Source organism: Larimichthys crocea, chromosome IX, assembly GCF_000972845.2.
Source record: "Larimichthys crocea isolate SSNF chromosome IX, L_crocea_2.0, whole genome shotgun sequence".
In the NCBI taxonomy this organism is placed as follows: Eukaryota; Metazoa; Chordata; class Actinopteri; family Sciaenidae; genus Larimichthys; species Larimichthys crocea.
The window spans coordinates 8,449,435-8,472,746 of NC_040019.1; the positions used below are offsets into that span (position 1 = coordinate 8,449,435).

The 23,312-nt window shown below is 41.9% G+C and overlaps 2 protein-coding genes across 5 annotated transcripts in view; one reads left to right on the forward strand and one right to left on the reverse strand.

The window, feature by feature from the left end:
• The window catches only part of abl1 (c-abl oncogene 1, non-receptor tyrosine kinase), a 34,615-nt gene extending 30,703 nt beyond the window's left edge, over window positions 1-3,912 (forward strand). For all 4 annotated transcript variants that reach the window (XM_010738330.3, XM_010738338.3, XM_010738348.3 and 1 more), the window contains one exon: window positions 447-3,912. In XM_010738330.3, coding sequence (XP_010736632.1) covers window positions 447-2,122 — 1,676 coding nt within the window. In that variant the 3' untranslated portion in view covers window positions 2,123-3,912. The remainder of the gene's footprint in view (window positions 1-446) is intronic.
• A 342-nt stretch (window positions 3,913-4,254) lies between these two features.
• rab14l (RAB14, member RAS oncogene family, like) lies at window positions 4,255-16,099 on the reverse strand. Its single transcript, XM_010738366.3, has 8 exons — window positions 15,912-16,099; window positions 11,408-11,466; window positions 10,509-10,562; window positions 9,387-9,564; window positions 8,452-8,518; window positions 7,170-7,257; window positions 6,682-6,712; window positions 4,255-6,562 (listed from the first exon to the last, which is right to left on the reverse strand). The coding sequence occupies exons 2-8, from the start codon at window positions 11,457-11,459 to the stop codon at window positions 6,385-6,387; spliced, it is 648 nt and encodes a 215-aa protein (XP_010736668.1). The 5' UTR covers window positions 11,460-11,466; window positions 15,912-16,099; the 3' UTR covers window positions 4,255-6,384.
• Between the last annotated feature and the right edge of the window lie 7,213 nt (window positions 16,100-23,312).

Here is a 23,312-nt window from a genome sequence, read left to right on the forward strand (position 1 = left end):
TTGCTACAACTAGTTGTAAAGTAGTCCAACACAATTATCATTATACCTTCAGGAATATAGAGATAATCGTTACTGGAATTCCTGTAGAAATAACTTGAAACATGTTCTCAATTTGTCCAGATGGTTCTTTGCTTAAGTTTTTCCATCGTGATGCTGTCTTATCTTATTTCCTTTTAGTTTCCTTTTGAGTTAAAACAGCCAGAAAGATCAAGTGCAGTCTGAGATCTTTGGTCATAACCACAGAGCTAAAAGCTAAGACCGGTGGAGTTTTCACTCTGTAAACACCTGCCAACTCGTTCTTCTTTTAAACACCCACTCATCTTTCTTTCAGTATTTTCCATTGATGTTTTTTCTAGTCTGTCCAAGTATTTTGTAATTGTAGTTTGATAATTAGTAAAAGTATTTTTACGTTTTCATCACTGATGACTGTTTTTCTGTTTTTCCAGACCCAGTGGAGCCAGAAGCAGCTGTGTCGTCACCCATGCTCCCCAGGAAAGAGCGCACCCTACTGGACAGTAATCTGAATGAGGATGACCGCTTGCTACCCAAAGACAAGGACAAGACACGTGGCAGTGGCTTTCTCAGTCTCATCAAGAAAAAGAAAAAGAATGCACCGGCTCCGCCCAAACGCAGCTCCTCATTCAGAGAGACGGATATCCACCCTGACAGGAGGGGCGTGACTCCAGATCCTCGAGACAGTGATAGCTTCAACAATGGTGCATCTTTGGCCATTAATGATGTCACACATGGCCTTGACTCTGCAAAGTTCCTGGGTACTAACAACAATGGGGCGGGTGGCATCACCAACGGGGCTCCTACCTACCCAGGGCCTTTGTTTCCCAGGAAGAAAGGAGCTCCTGCGGTGCCCGGACCTGGAGGAAAAGCAGCTACAACACCACCTAGTGAGGAGGAATCCATGTCTAACTCGAAGCGTTTCCTCTGGTCCTCTAGCATTCCCAGCGGCTCAGATGGCACTGAATGGAAGTCTGTCACACTGCCACGAGACCCTGCCCAGCGCCACTTTGACTCAGGCACCTTCGGGGGCAAGCCAGCTCTGCCACGGAAGAGAACCAGTGAGCAAAAAGGGGAGAATGCCCCACGAATGGGCACCTTAACTCCCCCCCCACGTCTGAACACCTCATCAGATGTTTCAACTGCCTTCTTAGGCAAAGAGACTGATCCCAGTCCCGGCTCCAGTCCCCAGGCATTGACACCTAAGGTGGTCAGGAGACCAGGGGCGCAGGGGCTGGAGAACTCCAAGACCAGTGCTCTCCATGCTGAGCTTCTCAAGCCCAATGTGTTTCCTGCTTTAGGGGCAGCTGGAGAAGAGTGCAGGGCCCGCAGACACAAGCACGGTGTGGACTCTTCATCTGTCAGGGATAGAGGAAAGTTACAGAAACCCAAGCCAGCCCCACCTCCACCACCTACCAATGCCAAAACTGGCAAGATTTCCCGCAGCCCTACTCAAGAACTCCCCTCCCCTTCATCCACCACCTCAGACATCAAAGCTAAGGGCCTCCCCTCTGTCTCAGAGCCCCACCACACAACCACTGCCAGTGACCAAGCCCGCTCACCCCTTGGTGAGGGCTCCAAGAAGCTGCCCCTGGGCTCCACCTCCAAACCTCAACCGTTAAAGACCTCCACCTCTGCCACTTCAGTGACCACCTCCCTCTCCAGCCAGAGCCTAGGAGGCTTCTCTTCCTCCAGTGATCAGAGCTCCCCCACTGCTTTCATCCCCCTAGTGAACACACGACGCTCCCTCCGCAAGACTGCACCCCGCCAGGCTTCCGAGCGCACCCCCAACTCAGCCGTGACGCGCGAGATGGTGCTCGAAGGCACGGAGCTTCTCCGCGCAGCCATTTGCCGCAACTCGGAGCAGACGGGTAGCCACAGCGCTGTGCTGGAGGCCGGCAAGAACCTGTCGAAGTACTGCATGAGCTACGTCGACTCCATACAGCAGATGAGGAACAAGTTTGCCTTCCGCGAGGCCATCAACAAGCTTGAGAACAGTCTGCGCGAGCTACAAATCTGCCCCACCGCCACAGGGGGTGCCAACGCACAGCAGGACTTCAGCAAACTGCTGTCCTCTGTCAAAGAGATCAGTGACATTGTTCAGAGGTAGCGCCATAAAATCTTAAAACTACCAAGATATAAAACTGATATGAACACTACCCTTTTTTTTTTTCTGAGCATGCGCATGGTTCATCCTGAGCTCATGTTGGAGATCGAAGGGTAAAGCCTGCGGGAGTGCAGCATCAAAGTGTAGGTTTCACACTAGAGTACGCTTAAGCCTGTGGTTATTGTGGATGGAAACAAAGGAATCTTTCTGTAGACGTCGTCAGACAAGAGTTTGCAATATTGAAAAGCCTTAACCATGAATGAACAGCGTCTTTTGGCCTTTTAATGAGAGGCCCAAATCCTAATCAACATGACTTTTCACCAATCATTTTTGAAATGATCATGTCTTACATATTCTCGTTGTGTTTTCCCCCTTTATCGATGACACTAGTAGAGAAAAAAAAAAAGGCCATTTGTTTCCAAACACTGTTAGTGTTTTATTTTTCATCCATGCCGATGACAATGAGCAAAAAACAAAACGCCTAACCTCATCTTGTTCCAGGATGCCTTCTAACTATTTTAACAACTGATTTTTCATTTTCATGTTCATGTCCAGTGTGTTCATGTTCACCTGTAAGAATTAAGGAGCCGTGGAGTGTTTATAACCCGATGTCCAACACATCCCCAAGAGTTTCCATTGCTTTGTACCATGTCATCAGTGATTGGTTGTGTGCCGAGTGATAAGAAATGTGTCAGTGTTTTGTTCTGTATGAATGCTTTTTTTTTTTTTTTTTTTGCAGTATTTGCAACCATGTGCCATAAGATAATAATGGGAGCAAGCAAATGAGGCAGAATGAGCTTCTGGCCTTCACCTTTTTTGCTTCACTGCACACTTTGTTAACTAGTGCCTTAAACACTACTGGCAGAGTTGTTTAAGACTTGCCACTTTACAAGTGCAGAAATGTGGTTAGGAATAGCTGTGTTGATGTGTTTATTGGATTTAAATGTTTGATTGCCATACCAAAAACCTTTGTCTCCAGTCTGTGCTGGAGAGGGACCAGGGTGCACGATCTGCAACTCAGTGGATCGAACTGTTGTTTTACATTGTTGTCCTCTAGACTGGACTGTTTTTTTGTTTTTTTAAATAAGTTTGATTCAACTTTCTCTACATGCCAGTCACAAAAGCCATCAGTAGCAGCTCGGCCTTGCAGCAGCATTTATCTGTAAAGAGGGATCACAGACTGAAACAGCGTTTCTCTGACCACTCAAGGGCCTCTTTGCCTGAAAGAATATTAGCTTTGATGGAGGGTTTATGTCATGTGGTCTAAATGCTGTTTCAGAGGCTTTTCCACCCCAGCAAAAAAAGAAAAAAAAAGAAAGAAATATATCCTGGGGGAAACACTGGACTGAAATGTAATGCATTTGTCACTTGCTGTAATGTATAAGTGAGAAACTGATCCATTATAGACTAAAATAACCCATGAAATTCCACTCTAACATCATACGTTCCTTTATATGCTTTGTCCACAACTCTTGGACATTTTCAGTATTTGTGCTGTAGTCGTCTCACCCCATGTGCCCTGTCTGACTGCGATGCCTGAGGACACAAGTCAACCGCAAGCTGCCTTGACTTCAACATGGTACTGTCAATGTAGGCTTTTTTTTTTTTTTTAATTATTCCTCCCTCTTTACCAACCATACCACTACTCTACTTTTGTGACTAAGCCTCCTCACCAATTTTGTAGACAAACTTTTCTTTTCTTTGTAAATATGTCTTTTTCTTATTTGTTTCATCCTCTAGCCTTGGTGCAATTTTTGTTGCAATAAAATACAAAGCAATTGTGCTACTTGAAATACAAAACTGAGTCTCCTGCTTTCCCCCCCCCACACGTGGAGTAATATATTAATATATCCCGGACTACGTCCTTTCTGTAAGTAAAAAAAAACAAGACACACAGCAACAGGTTATGTATAATTTATTTTTTCTGTCTAGAGTATTTTGTCATTAAAATCAAAATGTCAACATTTTAAAATCATATACACTCAAGAATGCATTTAAATGTTAGCACAGCTCCTTAAAAATTTATACATATGTACTTTTTTTTGTACTTGTGGACAGACAAAAGCAGGAAGTGGTCACTCAGACTGCAAAGAGGCCGGACACAGAAGAGAAAAAAAAAAAAACCCAGTCCACCAACTTCCCACAATAATAAACCGATCCCCACTCCCCAAAAGTTAAGACAGCGATGCAGGCCCCGCCCATGTGGGGAGGAGCGATGATGGGGTGTGGAAAGCAAAAAACTGAATATAAACATAAAAGTGCCCCTTTCTCCACTCCATACAGAAAAGAGGAATCAAAGTTTGCAGACATAAATACTAGTTTGCACATCATCTCAATCCACTTCCTCTCCCCTTAACCAATCGACAGGTTCAGTAGTGTGCAGACAGGGTGGGTGGGAGGAGGAGGGCGGTGTCTAGGTGTCTGTCCTTTACATACATTTATTAATAGAAACTATGTTACAGAATTTCCCAAGCATGAATTACAGGCAACCCACTAGCACATCAACTGTACAGATCTTGGCAGAGCCAGCAAATAAATGTCTAAATCCCAAGTAGCGAGGTCATCACCAATAGTTAAGAAGCAATATATACAGCTGTCTAATCAGGGAATCACTATGGTACAGAAAAATTGTACTTGGGGAGGAGAAAAAAAAACAATTGGATTTTGACAATCTCACTGTGTTGGGAGGGGGGAGTCATGCTGCTTGGTGTTGTATTATACAACGCAGAGAAACAACTGCCCAAATGAACAAAGATCAGCTCTTCAGTGCAGCACTTTGAGATAAAGGAGTGTTGACACTTTGTTTTTACATCCCATTAATTAAGATGTGGGCTTAAGACCATGCTGCTGATAGATAATATGACCGTGTGAGCCACCACTTTGTACGTGTCTGTTATTCTCCAGTCAAATGCAATGATTATTCTAAAAAGAGTTGATTTACTGAATCAGGGAGAATCCAAACAGCAGCGTGAAGAGCAAGTGCAGCAAAAACGAGAAAGATTAAAGAGTAAATAACATTAATTATAATAAGGCAACAAACAATGACAAAGAAAATGCTGGTAAAGACAGAATCTGTTGATATGAGAGCTCTGGGGTCACATGAGTGAGGAGAGAAGGAGAGCTGGTGCAAATAAACAGATGTGAATGAATTTTTCCATCAAAAACAAATGCCATGTTTTTTTGTTGGTTTTTTTTGTTGCTAAAGTGTCAAAAAGAAAACTCCCATCCAACTTCTTAAACACACACAGACACTCACGAAATACAGACAAGCTGGAAAACACCCAATATTCCTTCCTGTGATATCTCAGAGGAGAGACAGAGGAATCACCCGCAAAGAATTCATGGGTTATTCCGGGTTTTCCTCTCTCTCTCTTCTGAGCGCATCAGCTTTGCCACGTCGGGGGGCAAAGGAACTCGCTTTGTGCCGAGCAGCAGAAACAGAATTAAAAAGCCACAAGCAGGTGTGAATCCTTCAGAAAAAAAAAAGCTCACTCGGCTACACATTCTTTGACACACTTTAAGAGGCTCCACCTGTGTGGCTGCATGATACACTACACTTCATTGCCTTCACTGTCCCGATCCGGTGGGCGTGTTGTCACACCCACATGTCTCGCTAAAACGCTGGATTGGTAAACGATGCGGGAGAGACGTGAGGACTTTCAGGATATAATTCCGATCCGATTCAGACAGAACTGATCAATGATGGATGAAACTTAATGCAGTGTTTACATGTCATATATAGCTATAAAACCAAACATAAAAAACAGTCTCGGTTTATCGTTATCGTATCAACATTACATCTATCTAAAGTGTCAGTAACCCGTGTAATGCATGGTGGTGGTGGTGTCTACGATTCTATGATGGAGGGAGGACTACACTGAATGGTGCACGAATAGAGTGGAGGGGGGCGAAAGAGGAGAGTTATGGAAGGACACAGAGTTTAGAGAGGGTAAGCGAGACGGCAACAAATGGAGACAGACAGGCAGAGAGAAGGGGGAGAGAGAGAGGGAGGGAGGGGGAGAGGTGCAGTCCACACAGCCCTGCTCCAGCTCAGTCTGGCCCAAGTCGATATCCGTCCCCCGTTCCTTCTCTCCGCAGCCCTGCTCTCATGCAGCTCCTGGTGCAGTGAGGGAGGAGGGTGGATGGACATACGGAGGTGGAGGAATGGATGGAGGGGAGGGAGGATGGGTGAGGGAGGGCGGTGGGCAGGACAGAGAGAGAGAGAGAGAGAGAGGAAGGGAAGATGAAGGGAGTTTGCTGTGTCATTAGCAGCCGCAGCCTTCCCTCTGGGGCTGTGGTTCGCTGGTTAGCCGGCCGCCCTGAGGGGCAGAGGGCTTGTGCTGGACCCCCGACTCAGCTGCATTCAGGTCCAGGCTGCCATCTTGGATGTTCTGGTAGATCTTCTTAGCAGCTTCCAGGAAGGCGTCCTCAACGTTTTCACCTCTGAACACGGGGCAGAAACACAAACGTGAGAAAGACGGCAATTGGGAGTTTGGGAATGTCAGCGACTGGATACTTCATGTTCTGCAGTCATTTGAACGGCTGAAGTTATGCAGACTCACGTTTTTGCGCTGGCTTCCAGAAACAACAGACCTGTAGAACATAAAAACAGACAGTGACAGAGTCAGTAAAATATTGTTGATACAAGCTCACATGCCTCAAATACCAAGTTCTAATTTGCCTCTCTGAATCACAGTTTATCCTCAAGTCACCTAGTTTCTGTCTCAGCAATATAAATAGAAAAGAATGTTAATCTTCACTTTTGTCTCGTGCAATCCATCATAAGAGCTTCTATTATAAACATTCTGAGAAGAATACAGAGCCTAAATCTCAGTTTTTATTAGAGACATTTAGTTGGGATTCTTGTGATTGGAGGATAGAACGGTCTTGAGATGTTTTTTGCAGTTTGAGTGTCTTGTGACCAGTTAATGCCTTAAAGAGTTAAAGAGACTAACAGAGTGGTGAAATGTAAACAGAAACCATTCCCTCCACCTCCTCCTAAAACCCATGTCCTGTCTTCCCAACATGCACTGCTCTGTGTCTGACTCACCATTCTCCTCGGCAAACTGTTTTGCTTCCTCATATGTGACATCCCTCTGGGCCTCCAGGTCTGCTTTGTTTCCTATGAGAATGATCACCTGAAAACACAGAGGACAAAACAGGAAGGGTGAGACAGTCCTCTTGACAGTGTGCGCTCTCTCGGAGAGAAATGTGGTTTCAAGATAAAGGTTAATATAGGAAGACTGTTCCTAGAGCAGTTGTTACACTGCGCAGTTGTCGGTTAGGAGATCGATTGAGAGATACGAGGAACTGACACCCCAGCATGAGCACACAGACAACACTGCCCCTAGCAACTGATGTAATTAGACCTGTAATGTAATGAACTGTTGGAGCGGTGACAGACTTTCCTAAGACTCCAGTGGAACTGCTGCATGTTCAGTGTTTTCTCTTTCTCTTCTGTTTTATTTCAGAATTTCTCACAATGATCCTCAATGTGTTTGCAGCTGATGATCATCACTGTTGCGGTGAACATTTCAATGTGTTGTGGCACAAAGTTTCAAACTTGTTTTGGGGAAAAATAAAAGGAGATTTGAGACTGACGTTAACCTAAAATTAAATTAAATCTTACGTTTTTGAATCGGTGGTTGTTACTGGGAAAACTGAGCTGCTTTTTTTTTTTAAGCTTACAAGAAGTCTTGCATAACTCTCTTTTATTCAAGATGACGACAGTTAGTCAAATGATCAGATAATCTGTTCATTATGTTTCTAAATCTTAAACAGCAGCAGCCAAATAAACATCTCCCGAAGCAGGAACACATGTCGACACTGACTGCAGGAACCATAACTAGACTACAACATTGCCACCGCATGGCTGAGACGAGAAACGTCCGTGAAAAACAGCTTCGCAAAGAATCAACAGAAGCGTATTAGTCTACTAACACTGCGTAATTGTAGAGGTGAATAATACAAGGGTCATATTTATCTTTACAAATAAGCAAAAGAAAACATGAAGCTCACATAAAAATAGCTTGCTAAAAAGAAACCTCTGTTGTTTTAAAACAGGAAATCATTTTCATCTGATGTTAAAACCTGGAGTGGAAGTGGCACGTTGAAGGAACACAGCTCAGTAAACGAGAGCAGTATGATTTAGGAGCTAATCATATTTACCAAGAAATCCAATTTAAGAAATGGACAGGGCTCTATGGCTTCAAACAGACTCATTGGGGGGAAGGAAAGGAGGAAACTACAAAGTAACAGAATATATTCAGACAGTAGGGACATGTAGTTTGAGACACACAGTAATTCAAGTACACGTTAATCTGTGTACTTACAGTATTGGGGTTGGTGAGGTTTCTGGCATCAGTCAGCCAGCTGCTGAGGTGGTTGTACGTGCTTCTCCTGCATGACGTCAACAGAGGGACAGAGGTTACTATGACGACAGGCAAAGACTTAATATGGTGCCGTCTCTGAGAAGGGATCAGATGAGACTCTGCAGCTGCTACATCATAAGGACGGTGTGACAATGAGAGCAGAAGTTTCTCACAGGTGAAACGTACAAACACTTTATCTGTACCATTTCTGCAACATTACAGTGTGATTCTCATGAAAACATTATGTCAAAGAACTGGTCCTGAAGTACAAACAACTTCTACCAAACTGGTTTCAGTCATTTAATTCTGGCCGAGTTAGCTATGGCCGACACAAAAACACCTGGGGTTAACTGTACTGTCAGCTTCTAAACTGAAATAACACTATTTTTGAAACTTGAAGTCCAGGGATTAAAACAAATATAAAAAAACGTATTATAAAGCCACACATTTAATTATAGTTCAATTACAGGACGTGGACATGGAATGAGTTGTGTTCATGTATGACACAAACTCATCTTCTTGTCCATTAGCCTAGCAGAAGCTGTGGTTGCCCGCATTAACAGTAATGTAAACAATTAATATTAGCTTTTCCAGTTAAGTACCGTTTCCAGGCCCCCCCAAAGGGCACTTGGGTGTGGTGTGGACAGACACTCCACATGTTGAACTGTGTGCGTTTGGCAGACCACTGATAGCATCTCACAGTTTAGGCAAGAAGTTTAAACACAAGCCATAAGACTAATTCTTTGTGTTTGTTCAGGAGGGAGTCTGTAAGGGTGGACTGTGCCTTTATGAGATGCTTCAACCCTCCATTAACATTCCTCTTGCATACATGTTTTTATAGAATAACTGCAAATGTTTGTTACATGAAATCTTTGGTGTAAAGCGAGCACCGGTACCTGGTGATGTCGTAGACCATGAGTGCTCCTGCGGCTCCGCGGTAGTAGGAGCGAGTGACGGCCCTGAAGCGCTCTTGTCCCGCTGTGTCCCAAATCTGCAGCTTGATCTTCTGGCCGCTCACCTCGATTATCCTTGTACCAAACTCAACACCAATCGTATGGGGGCAGTCCGCCATGACTGGGGAGAAGAAAGCGAAGTTACTGTGAACATGTGTTTAATGTTTGAGAAACTCACAGAGAGCGAGGCTTGAATGTTCTGCTGAACACGTTTGCTTAACGTTGGCTTTCACGCTTGCTTGCCACTGTTTTTCCTGCATCACTTGACTTCAATCACTCATGCACGCACGTCACACTTTCTTGAGGCAGGTGGCACATAAAACAATGATGCAATGCGGGAGCCGGTGAGCAAAATATATAAATTCAAAGAATTTCACAGGGTCTATTTCAGTATTTCCTCAATATTCACACATTTTTTGTGTTGCGTCATGTATTTCTGGGTTTTTATTGTGACAGGAACTGTGTTTAAGTTTTCTTTTTTTTTCAAGGTTGATGAAAGTTACGACTTGTGCCTGATGTTACAATGTTAATGTTGTATTATATAGTCCGTGAATGCGTGTGTAGTCTCCTACATGCACATCTTGAATGTAAGCCAGCTGCAGGTGCATCAATAATCAGTCTTTAGTCATTATACTTTTCAGTATCAACACCCAGAAAGCAGCAAATTTTCTTTAAAAAGGCTGACATTGAAAACCTTTTCTAAATCACCCCAGTGTATGTGTGTGCATGTATGTGTGTGTGTGTGTGTGTGTGTGTGTGTGTGTGTGTGTGTGTGTGTATGCAGGATGTGATGTTGGCGAGTGAATGAGGAACACAGCATCTGGCTTGTTAATAGTAGCACTAAACAAAACAGAGCTGAATGGTAATGGGAGGCTGCAGCTGACTCACACACAGAAGAAGAGTCTCTCACTGTTGAGCTCACACTCGACTTCTATGCCACTGACTTCCGCTGGCATACAAAGAAATCTAAAGCAATTTAGGCACTCCAGTTGAACCTGGCAACCTTACATACACCGAGGCGCAAGCAATGATGAAAAAGGAGTTAGAAATCAGGGCAGCACTTACATTTCTTTTCTGTGAATTGGTGAAGCAAACATGACTTCCCTACCCCCATGTCCCCTGTAGAGAGAGAGAGAGAGAGAAACTCAGGTCATCCGAGGAAATAACAGAAGAACAACAATCCTCTATTCAAGCCTGCAGTGTCGTCCCCGTGCATGATGTAGCGGGTCCACTGGGAGTCAGCGATGATACTTTAAATTTCTCGTAGACTTAAATATAATGTGCACAGTCCTACAGAGTCTGACAGCACATGTTTAACACACACACTAATGGCACGTTTGTTTTGTTAGTGTGTTGGCTTTCAGGCAAGGCGCTTTAAGTTTCACAGAAGAGGAGGATAAATAGCCCAGAGCTGTGCGTGTGTGTGTTTTATGTCCCTCTGTAAATATATGCACAAGAAAAAGCAGTAATGTGTTCACGTGAAGAAACTTCAGAAAGAGCAGAGCATAATTCTAAAAGAGGAAAAAATGAATATGTGTTAAACTCTTCATTGATACACAGCACAGACATTAAAGTATTGGTCATTTTAAAGCATGCAGCTGTGATGATAAAAGAAGATATTATAGGCCACTGACTAAAGAAATGTGAGTGGACTAACAGTCACAGGCTTGCTTCGACTCGTGCATTTGCCGATTTTACTGATACATGAACTCGTCGCCGAGCATTAGCGTCTCTCAGCAGATGAAAGCAGTCATGCAGAAACAGCTCTTAAAATCTGGTGCTTTATTAAAGATCAAAGCAGAAAAAGACTTTAATGGACATACTGAGACATGCTCGGTGTATGGGGAAACATACAGTATGCAAAACACTCATTCAGGTCCTTTGGAAGTGGATATATTAATGCACTGTGAAGCGCTCCCACAAAGCTCATCAACCCTCAACACTCGTTGACATTGTTCACTTACCAATAATGATGTATTTGAAAATGTATGAGTAGTTGTATGGTGCGGTGGCCATTGTGGCTCTGAAAGAGAGAACAGAGAGAGAGTTTATGCATATGTACTGTCAGAAAGGGAAGCGAGGGAAATAAGTCAATGTGGGTCACGAGTAAAAACATCATTCTTTTATCTTATAAACAAAAACTATAGTCGACTGTCGGCTTAACGCTGACCACATTCTGTCTGCAATAAATTAATAAAATATGTTATAAGAATAAAAGGATTAACACTGCATAGTTTATACATAAATTAAAATACGAGTGACAAAAAAAACAAACATACTATACTAGAAGAGTAGAAATCTAATTTGAGCATGTCTGGATGCAAATAAAACACATTAAGTACTGTCCCTGTACATGACTAATTTGTCATGTATGACAGTGTTATTCTACAAAGCCACGATCCTATCAGAGCAGTACAACCATAACGATGTGAGTGCAGGCAAGCCCGGCTCCTTCAACACTGCACGCTAAAGTACAGCAATAAAAACAGTAAGCCATCTCTCTGTAGTGATCGATACTGATGAGTAATTCCCTAATTATATTAAGCAATGTTCAATTATAAAATATGTAATTTGGTCTGATGAGTGCTCGTCAGCATCAGCAAAGATGGCTTTGATAAAAAACATTTTTTAAAAAACATATGTGCCTGTGTCTCATGATCATGAGATTATTTACTTCCTTTTAAATTCCTGTAAGACAACACAAGTAACCAAAAATGAGTCAGCCCTTTATATTACCACAAATGTTACAAAACGGACCCGTTTGTGGGCTCAAGAATCTTTGGTAATGTATGTACACTTCACAATTTAAGTGATATTGTACTCTAAAGATAACACACCATTTTTATGTTTTTAATGTTAACTAAAACAATCAAAGTCTAGCACAAAGCAAATAAACGGATGCGGCGCCATGGTTTTTGACTCAGCAGTACAGCTGAGGTTGGCAGGCTTCACTTTCTGTAGAGAATTGAAAAGGCAACCTTTCAAACGCTACACCAATGTACACTTGGCTTGAGGGAAGATTAAATGAAGTGTGTTGCCTTACGACAGCGCCAAGGTGATTACAGCGATCCTAACAAAACCAGAGCTCTGTCGATGACAAAGGCTGAAATCTCAGCAGCCAATGAAGTAACAGGAGTGCTCGGCATCACCTGCGGTATTATTATTATTATTGTTCTTAATTTCTTTCTTGACCAATGTATTTAAAGCCCGGTCACAATGTGACGGATGCAGTGCATGTAGACGAAGGCTGCTCTGTGTCGTCAGTATTTTCTCTATAGCAGCAATCCCTGCAGTCTCTTCTCATAATGACAGAGCACAACACTGGCTAATCTTGATGCCACTGGACACACACACGTCTGTCTACAAGTAAACACCGTGGCACTTGCATGTACACAAGAACAGCTCCAGCATCACAGGCTCAGGAGCTGGGCTAAAAATAGCCTCGACACCTATCTGATACCTGGTGACGCTTCATTGTTCGCTCAATTCAAAGCGCATAGACAAAGCATGTAGGGAAATGCCTTCAGTTTTACCGCACAATAACACCACTAGAGGTAAATTAGAAAAGGCTTTCACACAAATTGGTTGAAGAGTGAGAGAGAGGGAGTCTCTTTTTGAACATGCACATTTGTTCAGACCATGAGGGACATCAATGAAGCTGCTTTAGAAAGCAATAACATCTCCTCGCATCAAGGCTATTTCAGAGTTGTGCTGAGTAAAAGCTGCTGTATAATTCTGTATCAAGGTTCTGTCGTACTAATAACTCAGCCTTAACAATAAGGGGCGTAATCATTCAGCAGCCTGATGGTTTCTATGTCCCCGGCAAACAGCAGTCTGTGTTTCTGTGATCTGCAGATCCAGGAAAACTGTGTTGTAGTTAAAGCAGTTCCTGGGAGTCACTGTGCCATGTCGGAGCCGCCTGCTGCTGCTGCTGCTGGTGTTATGCTCGAGCTTCTACAGCTGCAGTTCAGTGACCGTGTTTGACTGGCCAGATTAATGCTGACACTCCCAGAAGAAATGTGGATGACAATCAGAGAGAGAAGCGATGGAAATAAATCAAAAGAAACAGACAGATAAATGGGAGTAGCAGACTTTCGGTAGCATGTGAAATATAGCTACAGGAGACACTAGAAAGGAAATGAGGAGGGCCTGCAAGGCTACTTAGCTCAGGTTAATTCAGGTCAGGGTGTCACCTTTGCTTGAATTAAAATGCTGTTGGGTCAGGAGCCCACATGACTGTGACTGTGACTACAACACCTCGAGGAAAACACAAAAAAAATCGGGATAAAATAATTAAAATGAGATTACTAATTACCTGAGGAAAAATGTACATTTCCAACAGAAGAAGGTGCTTAATGTTATCGTTTATGTAAACAACTGGCAGGGACACCAGAGCAGGTTGTGTCCGTGTTTTTGTTGGTGGGCCCAGAGAAGATCTGGCTCGTACTCTCAATCCCCAACAAACTCTGCAACTCGAGCTGACATTTGGTGATTATTCAGGCGAACACTAACAAGATAACTGAAGTGAAAAGCAGTCTGTATAAACTTGCTACGTGCTGCTCGTACTATCTCGGTATCTACCCGACTGAGAACATACTGTGATATCACAAAAATGATCACGAATGACCAGGACGCTCGCTACCACAAGCTTGTTAACACTGCAGTGGTCGTTTCGAGGGTGTCGCTTGATGCAGTATATTAATAAACAGATGTTTCTGGTTAAGTTTGGCACTTTTTCTTTTTTTTTTTAAAAACACAAAAGTGAAACCATGAACAAATCACACAGTTACACCATCGACATCCTTTAAAACCCCAGAGGAACATTTGAGGGTCGTTTCCCAGCTGCCTCCTGTCACGTGACGCTCATGTGGCATCTCTCTCTACCTGGTGTGATAGTTTCCAGCGCTCTGGAAAAGTGAGCTATTTATGGAGGTTATCCCCCAACCTGAAAGTGTGATTCAGTTAGATACACAACCCCCGCTTTTTTTTTCTCTTAACATTTCAGCTCGTTACACAGAAATAAACCCCCACGAGTATCCATCAAGGAGAAGGCGAGTCAAGATCATGTGACCAGACTGCAGCCTCAGCACTTCCCATTACTCTTTAACACACTGAATCTTTCCTCCGGAGCAAACACTGTCACTGCCTTTTCTCCTCTCGACTGCAAAAAAGGGAAAAGGATGCACGACTTATGGGTGACTCAAACCACCGGCCTTGTTGGGAAAAATCATGACACATACACTATAGCCACAATGCCTCCATGATGTTCAGGCCCACTATTCGAATCATGTGACTTCTTTCAAGCTGAAAAAAACAATATAATGAGATCACTGAATTTTAAAAAAAGGCGAGACAGACGCCCTAACGCAAATGCATACTAAATCAAATTTGTGTTTATATGAACACTGAACAAGTTTCCTGCTAGTAAACAAGAGTGTTACTGGCACCACAAACATAAATGATGCAGCATTTTATGTTGGATAAAAAGGGCAGCTCTATACTAATTTCCACTTTAACACACAAAAGCGGATATTTTTTAAAAATAAAACAAAAGTAAAGTCAACCCACTATTAGCTACGGAAATATCACTGTATGATCTCTTATGTACAAGAAGCCAGAGAGAGAAAGAGACAAACAAACACAACAGGAGCGTCTGTTAATTATTATTATTATTATTATTATTATTATTATTATTATTATTATTATACCTGCTCACCTAAACCGTGCCTAGCTTTTCTTTAGCTCAACAGCCGGCTGTGTGACAACACCAGTTTGGTTAAATATCTATTGTTTGTTCGTTTGTTAGGACACACACACACACACAGAAAAAAACAAAACAACAACGTTTCCATGCGGAAGAAGACACAAACCCTGACATTTACTTCGTGGATGAAGCTTTACATGATCGTGCCTGATAACAAACCACGGCCCTCACATCACAGCTAGCTGTTTTGACAGCTAAGTTTGCGTTTGCCTCTCGCTCACATCCACGGATGTGTACCCTGACAACAAATATACACACGTGTGAGCCGGTCGCCTCTATTAAAACACACAAACAATAGAGTCATTTTGTCATTTTTTGGAAAAAATAACTCCTGGACGGATTTCACAAAAAACTAGCCAGCGTTAGCTTTGGCGTGCTAGTTTGCCAGCTAGCTGCAGTGGCTGGATTATGTTAAGATACGTAGCTTAGTCAGCTTGTCAACCCATATTCAGTCAACACCAAGCAGGTAGTTTATCTCCTATGATAGTAGTTTAACCGGAGATTATCTCCTTTTGTTGGAAGTAAACACAAACACAGTGTTAGCCATCTGTCAGCTAGCGTCGTTAGCTTTCCAGTTAGCTGTCTCCCGGCTAACACAGGCGTCCACTAACCGTGCCCGTATTTTAAATATCAGCGTTTATCACGTACCACACACGGACTGTGTGTGTGTGTGTGAGTGTGTCTCCTCTTTCCCCTGACCTTACCAGAAATGAAGTCCTTTGAGCTTTGTGTTCCTGAGCTGCTCACAAGAGGAATGCAGGTTATCCTGGCTCAAGTATGATCTGTCTGTCCAAGATGGCTGCTCGGGCTGCACAGGGTTTCCTCCGCTCTGTACAATGGGCTTCTGGGACAAAGAGCATCATATGCGGCTGTTTGCGGTGTGTTCACCTGTAGGGGTGCACGGTTTACGTGGAAGAGGCGACCTCACCTGCGCAGGTGTATTCATCATGTACGTACGACCTAATGCTGATTGAAGTGCCGTATCAGATTATGAAAACTTAGGTGTAAGCATGAGATACAAGCTTGTGTGTTTCAGGGATTGGGTTACACCTGATTCATATACTTTACACTTGAGATGCTGTTTCATTCATTCATTCATTCATTTATTTAATGGGACCATGTACAGTATTAAACATAAACATAAACGATTACATTTGATGTACTGCACCAGAGTTAGGTTACAGCTATTTTTCATCTGCAGTCCCTCCGGCCAGGGGCGCCGTATAGTGGGGGAAAGTTAGGACAATTCCAAGGGCCCGCGACTGACAGGGGCCCCAAAAAATAGGTGAACACCAGTATAAACGTATTAAACCAAATTTTGTCATGGGGCCCAAAATTCCTGGCGGCACCTCTGCCTCTGGCAGACACAATTAAAACATATTACAGCACAATAACAAACACACAGGACACATAAGACAAAATACAAAGTTACACACAATAGCACATAACATACACCCACAATGTCAGTGGCTACAGAGCTGATTATCCATTAGCAGACTTTTTAATTTGGTTTTAAATGTACTGATGGAACTGCAGCTCTTTATATCGTAAGGTAGGGCTTTCCACTGAGTTGTGGCTTTCACAGAGAAGGCTGATTGCCCAAATGCAGAGTGACGAAATGGTATGGTAGTTTCATCGTCCCTTTTTGCCTTTGAAGACTAATCAGACAGATGTGAGGTCGTTTGACGGATCAATCAAATCATTTTGTGGCCAAAAAAATAATTTATTGTCTGTTTGTTTGTTGTTTCCTTCAAGTCAACTTTATTGTAAATACTGCCATATGTACAGGACACACAGAGAATTGAAATATGAATGTTTTATGTATTGTATTGTCTTGTTTTGTATGTATTGTATTGTTTTGTTCTGCATGTACACAGGCTCCCTCAATAAGCTTTAGATAGCTTCTACGGGAGACCTGATTCACACACAGGTATATAATCTTCTTTTCTTTTTAAGTTGAAATAATGACAATTACTGGATGTCAATATGTTGTGTGTGTGTGAAAAAAAGAATGAAGAAAGAGAAAAAAATAGTGTAAACAGGTGCAAACAGTAATATACATGAAAAATAAACATGTGTACATTTACTTTACATGCAGTTAATATTGTAGTTACCATTGCATCCCATTTTAAAGTTGCATCAAAATATATGTGCTATACAAAACATTCAAACTAAATTATTTGAGTAGGTTTACAGGTCAAATTGCAGGCCTGTCTTCAAGAATATCGTATTGAAACAGATTTTTTTCTGTAGATTATTAAGATGTGTAAAGGATGGCAAACTCTTCCAGTAAGTATGTCTCTAATGTTTTCCTTCATTGTACCTATCTTTTTCTTTGATCACATCACAGCTTTGGCATTCTCTCAACCAGCATCACCTAGAACAGTTTTTCATTAGTCAGTCAGAGTTCCCATATATGCACCGGTTCCTTCTCTTTGTGGTTCCACTCATCCCAAACCATCTCAATTGGCTTCAGGTCGGTCGATCCTGGAGGACAGGTCATCTGATGCAGCACTCCATCACTCCTCTCTGGTCAAATAGGCATGACATAGTCAGGAGGTGTGTTTTGGGTCATTGTCCTGTTGAAAAACAAATGATGGTCCCACAAAGTGCAATCCAGATGGGATGACATATTGCTACAGAATACTATGCCAACCATGCTAGTTCATAGTGCCATGAATTTTGAATAGATAGACAAGTGTCCCCAGGAAAGTACCCTCCATCACACCTTCTCCTTCATGCAATATTGTTGGAACCACACATGTAGTTATCATACATCATTATCATTATCATCATTTGTGCCACAAAAACACAGAGGTTATCTCAAATTTGCACTCATCAGACCAAAGTACAGATTTCCACTGGTCTAATATCCATTCCTTGTTTTTCTTAGCCCTTCTTGTTAGTCTCCATCAGTAATTGATTATTTGCAGCAATTCGAACATCAAAGCCTGATATGTGTGTGTCAGTTATGTAAACTCTGTAAAGCATTTATGTGGGCTCTAATCTAAGTTGCAGTTAATTGGGGATTTCTGAGGCTGGTAACTCTAATGAACCTATATCCTCTGCAGCAGAGGTAACCTTTGGTCTTACTTTACTGGGGTGGTTGTCATGAGAGACAGTTTGATCATAGTGTTTGATGCTTTTTGTGACTGAACTCTAAGACACATTTAAAGTTCTTGAAAATTTCAAGTCTTAAGTAATGATGGATTGTCGTTGAACAGTTCTCGCTGTAATATGAATATATTTACTGTACGCAAACACTACCACTGAAAAACAAACTGAGTACAAATGAACCTCACGTGTCACATAACTTTTGTTTTGGTATGACGAAACAATTCAAAGCCTTTTTCTTTTGAAAAATATGAAACATTTTAATACATAAATTCACAACATTACATGCTTTCACTGTACAATGTTTCTTACAATCCTACACAGAACTACATGCAGTGTGCTTCCCCCAAGCTTAGCCTGGAGAACTAGACGGCAAACTAAAAAAATATCTTTCATTTTACAAAGTAAATAGCCTTTGGACTTTAAAAGAATGTACTGCACACAAAGATTTGGTCTTCAGAAAGACGATGGACTCCTTATAACAGAGAAAATGGATTTATGTCTTACAGTACAAGTGGATGTGAGCCTTTATAAAACTGTAGTCAGTGTGTATCTGCTACTAAAAGATTTTTATGAACGGACAAATAAAGAACTTTCTTTCATGGCAAAAATTGTCCCATAATATTCCATGTACTGTACAAACTACATTTGAGTAAGTGGATGTGCACAATAAATTCACTGATGACTTCATCAGTATAGCTTCATCATTATTTTATTTGGCCATTGGTCTAACTACGATTTCAAGGTGCTTGCCAGTAACACCGAGATAAACTCTCATTCAGCTCTAAACATGAGGAGTGTGTGAGAGTTACTAATACAAAATTACTATCCAATAGTCCACTGGTGTCAAAACCCTCTCCAGTTTGACTCCATATCACAACCACATCCTCAGCAGCAAGAGGCTGAACAATGCACTGATGTAGTGGAGTGTGACTGGATACCAGGAGGTGGCGCTATTACATAGGTCTGAGTCACAGCAATGGATGCGCACCCCTGGCAGCTCTTGCTGCTGGCAGTGTCTGGATGTGGCACAACCACTGGTCAGGACAATACCCAGAGCCGCTGGAGGGACAGAAGGGGGAGACAGTCAGTCAGAGAGAGAAGAGTGACGAGCTGGTGTTTGTCTCAGCAAGAAAAAAAAGCATAAGTAAGCACCAAATACTGCAAGTGTGTAATGAGGAAGACATTTAGAGATCTTAAAGGCACACTCCACAGGATGTGTCTTCACAGTTGAGAAACCAAGCCTCTGACAAATGGTACATTTTGTACCTGGAGAAGCATAGCAACAAAATGCAGAGTCTATATTTAAAATGCGTATTAGCTTTATGCAACTGGGAAAATACTGAAAATATCTAAATAAATAAATACCTAAACCTAAATCCCGAAGTGAGAGCTGCAAATTCTGTCACTTCTGCGTGTAACACAGTCTTAAAGAAAAACACTGGCCTCTAATAATTACTGCAATACAGTTTGTGTTATATTTAAATTATTCTTTCAGTGCCTGCAGCTTGGAAACGATGAAACTAAAATACATAATTAGAATCTGAACGCAGGAATACTTGGCACAGGCAAACTCTACATAAATGAATAAATGAATTCCAGCCCTACTTCAGCTTCACCCTGTTTTTCTATTTAGGTAATTTCTCTAATGAGATTTTACTGATCACCTTCTGGCACTCGATTAGCACCTGACAACATCTCTGTCATTTATAATCCCATAAAAGACAACCTGATGTCACAGGGTAAGTGATGATGTTTTTAAGGTGATTGCCAACTTGAAAAGATCAGCTTCTTCGTTTCAGTTATGATGATTCTTAGTCTAGCCCATCTCAGTTATATGTTGGAGACAGCTAAGAAGTGAGAGGACGTTATGTTTAGGAGAGAAGGGCATTTGGCCGGCTTTGGGCTCAGGACAGATGTCTTGTATCCGAGGACAAAGGGGACTAGAAGTCTAAGACTCTTATAGAACTTCACCAGCATCTGTTAGATTTGAGTTTGGCGGGGTCACAGGAAGATTAACAGACTGACTGGCTACAGATTACTACCAAGACATTGCTTTAAGGTTTTGACAAACTGTCATACTTGTCTCTGATGGGCTGTTGTCAGTCCTTGTCTGAGCTTTCAGTTTCTCTGAGCCAATCGAAAAAAGGTGCCTCATCAGCCCTTTCAACATGGGTGAACCGAGGTAGACATCAAGCAAAGGAACAGCTGGATTGTCCACGCTTCTATGGACATCAGCAGAACCACTCATCTGGCCATCACTATCTTGTCGTGGCTGTCCACATCCTTCATTTGACTTCAAACAATGAAGGACTTATAATTTACTCAGCAAAGCACATTTAAGTAGGGTTACATAACTATCCTCAGTGCAAGGAGCAATAGAATATTCACATCAGTGGACACAGAACATTTACATGAAAGTACCGATTAAAAATGATTATGCCAATGTCCAGTGGCATGCCAGAGTGAGTTCATAATGATTTAATAATCTTCTACCTAACTAGAAATGAAGAGAAGAGAAGAGAAGAGAAGAGAAGAGAAGAGAAGAGAAGAGAAGAGAAGAGAAGAGAAGAGAAGAGAAGAGAAGAGAAGAGAAGAGAAGAGAAGAAAAGAAGAAGAAGAAGATTGTAAATATGATTTCAGTTTATTCGTCATTATATATCGCTCATTAAGGTTTACTCACTACTCTCTGTCTTGATGCAGAATCGGTGTTTGAATCCTTTGTGTGAGTGGGCGCAGGTGATGACCTCTGGGTTGGAGCAGCCCACGTCCACGTACCTCTGGCCCTGAATGATGTTGCAGCCATAGCACTGCAGCCCATTGACTGCAGGGGACACAGAACAGTACATGACATGAGTGTACATAAGAAATAGCCCACTTCCTGCTACTTTAGACTATGCAAGGATTAGCATACATAGTAGAATCCAAGAATTATGCCAAGAAATGTGTTCATGATGGGAACAACATCAAGTGTGAGTTAACTGTCTCCGCTTGTAGACATCCAGCCTAATAAACCCAGTTTGTAGCAATGTTGGTAATGCTAATATTGTTTCTTCAGAGGTAAAGTTGACCTGGCTTTGATGAAACCATGACTCCAAATCTACATCAGAAGGATCTCCATTGACTTTCAAATTTAAATCATCTTTAACATACATAAACATACATATTCACAATCTTCTCTTCTCTTCTCTTCTCTTCTCTTCTCTTCTCTTCTCTTCTCTTCTCTTCTCTTCTCTTCTCTTCTCTTCTCTTCTGCTTAAGGGTGACTCACCCTCAGTAGTATACCCCATCCTAAGCTGTCTGCCTGCCAGCTCTAGCTTGTGATCTCAAAGCTGTGTCTACCACTCAGCACCCTGTAAATGGTGGAAACTACAGCACAGAAAAGGACCTGAGTGGGACTTGATCAATATGCAGCCAGACGATGCTGTTTACTTTGCTTTCTCAACTAAAGCCTAAAAATCATAGACCCAACATGATGATTTTGCCGAACTGTGCTTGGTCCCTGTATCGAAGCACGATACAGTAGAACTTTTAAGCGTATCTTTTCAGAAATTTAATGGTGATCCGAATGCTTCTTTCATCTTTAGCTCCCTCTTCTCCCGTCTCACTTCCCAAATGTCTAACTCTCTCAAGAAAGTAAGGCTAAGCTTTACAGAACAAATCCACCAGAGCTTAAAGGGATTGTCCGTGAATTCAGACCACTCACACACCTGTGCCTGACCTCTAAAATCCCACACACATAAGATGGAAGATCAGCTTTGGCTGAAACCAATCCTCCCTCTTTATCTGTACAAACCTACAACCTACAAAGTGCGAGGGCAGTGAGTGGACACGAGCCTCTCTCTACCTCTGCTCTGTTAAATAGCCCACCGAAAGCTCTGATGGAGCTTTCAGGAGCAAACTAATCCGAGGCAAATGCTCTTACAAAAATCACTTTAGAAATCTGCTGGAATCAATGTAAAGCCTCATAGGGACTGTGAGCACATGCCAGCCTTTAGGGGATGTGTCATATTCCCCTGCTGGTGATACGCCATGCAGTGAAAGCTGTCATAAATACTGGAGCATTTCAATAGAGCTGGGTAATGGTCGGGTAATAGAAACAAAAAACATGGCATGGGCATTTACATCTGGCTAACAACCTGATTTATCAATTCACTGTGAACCGATATTGTTACACACCTCCCTCATGAAACATTGAAAAGCTGCCCGATATGAGCATTTGTCAACATAATGAGAAATATTGGAAAGACATTCAGCTTTCACGGCACAGTGCAATTAATTATAACCAGATCCTCTCCCAGTATGCATTGCTAATGTTGATTAAGTCTGTATATATCAAAATCTATTGTGACCTAAATCTAATTTCATCAATTATTGGTTTTGATCATGTTTAACATGTAATCATGCAAATTTGCTCATCTGCATTTCAACGCAGAGCCAATTAAATTCATAATACTGTTATATGCTTTATACATTTTTTATGAGAAACGTTTAAAGAAGAGGACAAAAGGAAAAAGCATGAACAGACAAGCAACAAGGGTTTGAGGAGTTATCATAAGAACATTTGGGTTTCATTTTATTACAGTTTTCCCATCTCAATATATATTATTATGTTTTACTCTTTCAGTAGAACTTAAAATAAGGTTGTGCTCAAAATGAGCACTTAAGACACCATAAACGTTTTAGAAACTAATCATGATTGCAAGATTATTGCTGTAATCAAGAATTATGTCATGCATAGTAAGTGTTAAATAATGTGCTACCATGCTATTAAGCTCAATTTCCTCTGGTTTGTTTGTTGGTAATGACTCATTATCACCTTTTATCCATTATACATCTATGTTTTTTTCTTCTCTTGCCTCATCTGCTCCCCTATTTATAAAAGCCACATCATTAATCGGTCCAGGAGCTCATTTCACCCTCCGGTTTGGAGTTGGGATCAGAGGTGATCTGATTCAGACCAAAACATACACGTCAAGCAAAGCAACATC